This window comes from Marmota flaviventris, chromosome 3, assembly GCF_047511675.1.
Source record: "Marmota flaviventris isolate mMarFla1 chromosome 3, mMarFla1.hap1, whole genome shotgun sequence".
NCBI lineage: Eukaryota > Metazoa > Chordata > Mammalia > Rodentia > Sciuridae > Marmota > Marmota flaviventris.
The window spans coordinates 142,040,257-142,047,030 of NC_092500.1; the positions used below are offsets into that span (position 1 = coordinate 142,040,257).

Consider the following 6,774-nt stretch of genomic DNA (forward strand, 5'->3'; position numbering starts at 1 on the left):
ACCACAAAACCTATTGGCTCAAAACTGCACGAATAATTATCTCGTAGTTCTGTGGTATAGAAATCCACTACGCATTGCACTTGGCTAAAATCATGGTGTCAGTAGTGCTGCATTCCTCCGAAAGCTCTAGGAGAAGAATCTGTTTGCTTCTTTTTCTAGCTTCTGGAGGAGGCCCACATCTTTTGACTCATGGCTTCTCATCTTTCAAAGGAAGAATGGCATGTCACTGACGATTAATCTGTAGTCATAGCTCCCTCCAGCCACAGCTGGTAAAGATTCTTCCCTTTCCCTTTCAAATACCCTCATTAATTCAGTCGGCTCCCCCAGATAACTCAGGAAAGTCTCTCCATCCATAAGGTTCTTAACCATGTTGGTAACGTTCCTTTTGCCATATATGTTAACATTTTCACAGGTTCCCAGTTTCAGGATGTGGACATTTTGGGGGGGCCATCCTTCTGCCCATCACATGCATAGATATTTTAAAACAATCTATTACACAGGTGAAAGGGCATTCACCCAGGAAAAAGCCAAATATTTCTGTACTTCTCTGCTGGTATGTTAGCTCACCAGCTGTTAGTCCCTCTGTAGTAAGATAAGAAATTGCAGGGACATGGGGGGAGGGGGGAGAGAACAAAGAAGCACAAAACCAATTTTGTATTTTTATTGCATGTGTATTTCCTTAAATTTCTTTACTTTTTAAATATGAAGTCATTTATCCGTGAGATGTTAAAATAATAATTGTTTTGCCCAACATGATCACTAATTACAGTGGTGAAAAATTTGTAGCTAAAAACAGATGTCCTAAATTCCACTGAAACAGTTACTTTATTCCATTCATTAACAATAATAAATATGTAGCTTGATGAGGAAAATCCCTGAGACATAGCCATAACAGAAAGAGTGCAGGGGTCGTGCATAATTATATAGTTGTATTAGAGATTTCTGTTTTTCACATTTTTAAATTGTAAGGCAGAAATTGCATAATGTTAAGAAATTTTATTTTGTTCTCGGTTTTCTAACTAACTGAAGATTTTCCTAATTGACTCCTTTTGTACCTTTTCACAAGCTTCCATAGTGACTGTAATACACCTTGTCAATGCTGTCGTTGACACGGTGACTAAAGAAGGTATCGTCATAAATGCTTGTGCTTTGTGTTTCTGATGTACACTGACTGTAAAAATGGAGGCTGTGCTTTGCCTGTTGTGTTGTTATGAAAAATCATTTGTGGTTTTGGGAGGTTTCATTTCAGTATTTTTAATTTGTGAGGGCGTGTGTATTCATAATTCAGGGGCATTGCAGAAACATTTCATTGGGCATTATATCTCTTTTGTTAGTTTTTACCATTCATAGTGATTCATCCTGACATCAGAAGTAACCCATAGGATCTTGAGAACTTATCTTTATGTGATACAATGCTAAGAAGTTGAGAAGTAATTTTATCTAAAAGTTTTAAGAGGAAAAAAAAACTTTCTATGAACAGAATAGGACTAAATACCACAAAGCCTTTCTAATTACCTAAAACTGACACCTGGCTTTTGGTATTTCTCTGAGTGTGATCAAAGAAAATGTTCTAACATGATAGAAGGTGTATTTTTTTTTATAATTGATTTAGTGAAAACCATTTAATTTGAAGCTGTATCTGTTTAGAATTACAAGAAAGGACATAGAACACACCCCTCAACTTATTTTAAATTAGCCCTTTATTAGTGTGTGGCAGTTAGAGTAACACATGAAAAAGGCACAGGCTAGTAGTTTTCAAACAGTAATGCAGATTACATCCCCTGGATGGAGGTCTTGCTCAAAGCCTGATGGCTGGTTCCCAGTACAAGTTTCTGATCAAATAGGTCTGGGTTGGGCCTTGAGAATTTACATTTTAACAAGTTCCCATTTAACTCTAAAGTCCCTGATTTAGGAATTATAGCCCCAAGAGTTCACTTACATAGGCCATCAAGAGCATCCAGCCAGGCTGTGGTGCACACCTGTAATCCTGGCTACTCAGGAGGCTGAGGCAGTAGGATGGGAAATCTAAGGCCAGCATTGGCAATTTAATGAAATCCTGTCTTAAAAAAAAAAAAAAATTAAAAGTGCTGGGAATGTAGGTCCGTGGTAAAGTTCCCCTGGGTTCAATCCCCACCCCTACCCCACCCCCATGTATACAAACAGCCATCACCGTAAAGCTCAAGGAATTCTTTTTGCTACAAATGTGTGCTGTCAAGATTTAGGAAGATTTTTTTTGCCAGATTTGAGAGAAAGGGGTAGGGTTGAGCTTTCACTGTTAATGAAGTTACTGATGATGCTTAGATTTACTTTCCTTAAAAAGTACCATGTTTTTATTTAGCGACTAAGAAGACTATCTTTATTTTGTCTAGGGAATTTTAGTTTTAACATGATAACATTCCAACATGTTAAATATTGATGCTTAAAACAATTCCTTTGCTGCCATCTCTTTCACTGAAAAAATTTTTAAGTATAAATTTAAAGTTGAAAGCTAGCTTAAATTCTAAGGCTGATCAAGTACTTAATTATTAACACAAGTTGCCAATCTTCATTTTTTTAAAGGAATTGTTACATTGTTTTTTTAAATTAAAAAAAATTAGTTGCTGATAGACCCTGTATTTTATTTATTTACACGTGGTGCTGAGAATTGAACTCAGTACCTCACACATGCCAGGCAAGTGTGCTACCACTCAGCTCCAACCCCAGCCCCAGCCCCAGACCCAGAATTGTTACATTTTTAATAACTTAAAAAATCATAAATACTGGTTTATTTGGTTTTTAGAACCATCGGTCTTTATCAGTTTTTTATTTAAATTCCTATTATGAATTGATAAAATATTAATAATAATAATTATTTATTACATACATTGGTTTTCAAGTACTTTGTAGAATGTATTGGAAGCATTGGTCTTAGAATAATCATGAAAGTAACCCTGTTTCTACCATGATTACTCCTTCTGCAATTATCAGTAGTACCTAAGAGTGTTTGACTAGAGTTGTTTAATCTTCATAACAGCTAAGGGATTTTTGAAGCCCTTTTCAAAGAGAGAACCCAAAGTTTAGCCAGGGTAAATGTCCCGTGACCCTGAGACTTACATCTGCTTCCTTTGACCTAGCACTAGAGTCCTGTGTATAAATGTGATCCCTGAAAAAGCAAGTGTAATGACAGTTTTCTGGGAGGAGGTTGAGGAATAAGTATAGCTACCCAACTCTCTAGGGAAAGATTAATAGTGTAAATATAAAAATCTCATTTAATGTTGGATAAGCTTTGGAGCGATTTTCAGCTTTCAGTTACCTATAACTGTCTAAGTTAGTTCATGACTTCTGTACATTTGACAGTGATAGTGTGCTATAAAGTTGCACATTATGTAGCTTTAAATGTATTCAGATAATCTCCTGAGTAACCTGATCAATTTATATATTTTTTTTAGAGCCTGTAGATTTTAATTATTCCTAAGAAAATTCTGTTTTCAGGTTTAGGTTGTCAGAAACAAGGAGCGTAAAGTAAACTATGTTTGGGTTTCCTGGCAAAGCCTCTGGTTCATCATCATTCATATTCTGCTGCTGCTTCCATTTTATGTGTGCTACATAAATTTTTCAGCCATTTGGAATTTTCATAGATAATGGTGTCAAGACATAGTCTCTGGCTGACTGGGCCTTTGCAGTTTACATTGTACTGTGTACTTTATTGCCTTTTCAGCTATCTGTTTTAATTATCAATGTTTTCTTTTCTTTCTACTCTGCCACCAAAAGAATCTTTGGCTGCTCCTGACCTCAGCAAATCAAGAGGTGATTTATGCATGCCAGTTGTTCATTGATAATCACTAAAAGTTATTGGTAACGATTTGACCCCAGTGCTGACTTGCTTCACTTGGTTGCTCAGTGTTTTCAGTAGCAACCAAATCCTCATTTGTTGTGCACTGCTTTCTAAGCACGCATTGCCTAACCTTTTCCTAGTTATCAAAAGGATTTTTAAAAATCCTAAGGGTGGAGTGGGTAACCCAAAATGAGAAGGTTTTATTAAAAAAAAAAATTATAATGATACTTTTATATAATCAAACAATCCTTAACCCTTTCAAAAATAGCAAAGATTGGTTGTTGTAGTCTACCAAAAACTGTTCTGTTTTTCAAGACTTGTTGTAATTTTGCTTGATTTGGAAGCATGCTTTGAAACATATGTGTGCTACCATAATTTATTGTTTTCCTGAGGCTAATAAAAAATAGTACTGCTTTTAAATATTACACTAATTTATTGTAAAGGAAGCTTATTTTCTAAACTTAGCACATTGAAGGATACTTTTATTATTTTGACAAGTTAGTATTAACTAGTATTAAGACAGAACTAACTAATACTTTCTTCATTCAGAACAATGATTTCTAAATTGCACAAAGTAGTTTGAAAGGGTGATGGAATTGTTTGTAGAAAAGTGCATGTAATTTGGATGCTACATGTTGTTTTTCTTAGAACTCTTTTCATGTCTTTGAATGTTAGGAGTGTGTTAAAACTACGAGTTCATATTTTAGAAAGAGAACCATGTTCATAATGATCTTCGGAATTGATTCGGGGTGGGGCACTGTCTTCAGGGCAAAGATGGGTTTCCAAAGTGATGAGCTTTGAATGAATGCATAAATCGTTTTGCATCTCTGTGTCTTTGAAACATTGAGCCCTTTTTCCAAATCACAAAATCTAGGAGAAAACACATTGAAATCTCTTGTTTTCTTTTCTACCAAGGGTACCACTGGGATACATCAGATTGGATGCCAAGTGTTCCTCTGCCAGATATACAAGAGTTCCCCAATTATGAGGTTATTGATGAGCATACACCCCTGTACTCAGCAGATCCAAATGCCATCGATACAGACTATTATCCTGGAGGTTACGACATTGAAAGTGATTTTCCACCACCTCCAGAAGACTTCCCTGCACCTGATGAACTACCACCATTGCCTCCAGAGTTCAGCGATCAGTTTGAATCTATACACTCACCTAGAGACATGCCTGCTGCAGATAGCTTGGGGTCTTCATCCAGAAATCGGCAGAGGTTCAACTTGAATCAGTATCTGCCCAATTTCTATCCTGTCGGTATGTCTGAACCTCAAAAAAAGGGCACTGGTGAGAATAGTACTTGTAGAGAACCCTATGCCCCTTACCCTCCAGGGTATCAAAGAAACTTTGACTCCTCCACTGTAGAAAACATGCCCATGTCTGTGTACGCTTCCACAGCTTCCTGCTCTGATGTGTCAGCGTGCTGTGAAGTAGAGTCTGAGGTCATGATGAGTGACTATGAGAGTGGAGACGACGGCCACTTTGAAGAGGTGACGATTCCTCCACTGGATTCTCAACAACACACGGAAGTCTGACACTCAAACTTCCCCCCAAAGTGCCTGACTTTATCAAACCTAGAGATTATATCAATAATCTGCAATGTTCTTTGCAGCAGTGCTTAAGCGCTTTTTTCGGTGAGCTAGAATGGGCATGGCTGCACTGAATCCTGCGCTTCCTGATGTTAGCCATTTCCCGTGTCCTAACCCACTGTAATTGGACGAGATTTCATTGGCTGTGCCATTTCTGAACATCTTTTTTTGTATTTACATTTGTCTGTTAAAATAATGAAGCGAAAATAAGTCCTACCATCTTGTTAGCATGGTTCATGTATTTATATAGATTTGATTATTTTAATTTTCCTTTCTCTTTTTTTGTAAATTTTATGTACAGATTTGATTTTTCATAGTTTTAACTAGACTTTGGAGACACTCTGTGCATTTGTTTTCAGCTGAATTTTGGTGGTATTAAGTGTCATTACCTAGCACCCTGATTCTTTACTATAACCAGGGTTTCACTGTATGTTCTTTTCCACTGAAGTGTGACATTTCATTAACACATTTCAATATAGTCATTTATTTCTAGCTGTACATACAGGATGAGGGAAAATATGATACATGGACATGTCTTAAATGGGTTGCTGTATTTTAGAATTATAAACATTTTTCATTATGGAAAGTGTAATGGGGACCTTCTGCAGACCTGTTTAGGACCAAAACCACCATGACACGGTTTTTATAGTGTCTGTATATTTGTGATGCAATGGTCTTGTAAAGGTTTTTACTGAAAACTACCATTAGCCAGTCTTTCTTACTGACAATAAATTATTAATAAAAATACTTTAGCTTTATTGCCTGTTTTTCCTCTGTATTTGTATTTCTGTTCAAGATTCAGTTGATGAATTGAGAAAAGCATGGATATAAAGTTATTTATTCTCTAGCTTAAGGAAAAGCCTCTTTCCAGGTGCCAAAACCCGGCAGTACTTAGAGATCTAGCCACTAGGTGGCAGTATATGGCTATTAAAGCCTAATTTTTCTATAATGAATTCTTACTAAAACTTTTAAGAATTTTTTTTAGTCTTGAACGTATTAATAATTATTCATCATGATTTAAAAGCACATTTTTTATTTTTTCAATGATATGTATCAAAAATTCTTTATATAAAGCATTTTATCTTTCTGTTGTCAGAAACCTTATACTCAAGATTTCATGTGAAATACTGCAGCTGTTTTCCATGTGTCTCTATGCAGTCAAAATTCATCCATTCACCCAGAAGGTGTTTATGGAGTATTCTTCCCAGTCACTGTGATACAAATAACAAAGAATCTAGCTTTCTTAGAACTTTGGAGAGCCATCATTTTTCCTTTTAAGTAGAGGCCCTGCTTCACTTTTATCAAATGATATGCATGCAGTTTAGAACATCTACAAGAGCTGATGTATGAAATGAAACAGCA

The 6,774-nt window shown here is 36.1% G+C and overlaps 1 protein-coding gene across 6 annotated transcripts in view; it reads left to right on the forward strand.

Moving 5' to 3' along the window:
- The window catches only part of Fat1 (FAT atypical cadherin 1), a 124,402-nt gene extending 118,232 nt beyond the window's left edge, over positions 1-6,170 (forward strand). For 4 of the 6 annotated variants that reach the window (XM_071610472.1, XM_071610473.1, XM_071610474.1 and 1 more), the window contains exons 27-28: positions 3,751-3,786; positions 4,730-6,170. In XM_071610472.1, the coding sequence (XP_071466573.1) occupies positions 3,751-3,786; positions 4,730-5,358 (665 nt within the window). In that variant the 3' untranslated portion in view covers positions 5,359-6,170. Of the gene's footprint in view, positions 1-3,750; positions 3,787-4,729 lie in introns of those variants that run through there. The other 2 variants (XM_027927076.2, XM_071610476.1) reach the window with 2 other exon arrangements.
- The last annotated feature ends 604 nt before the right edge of the window (positions 6,171-6,774 follow it).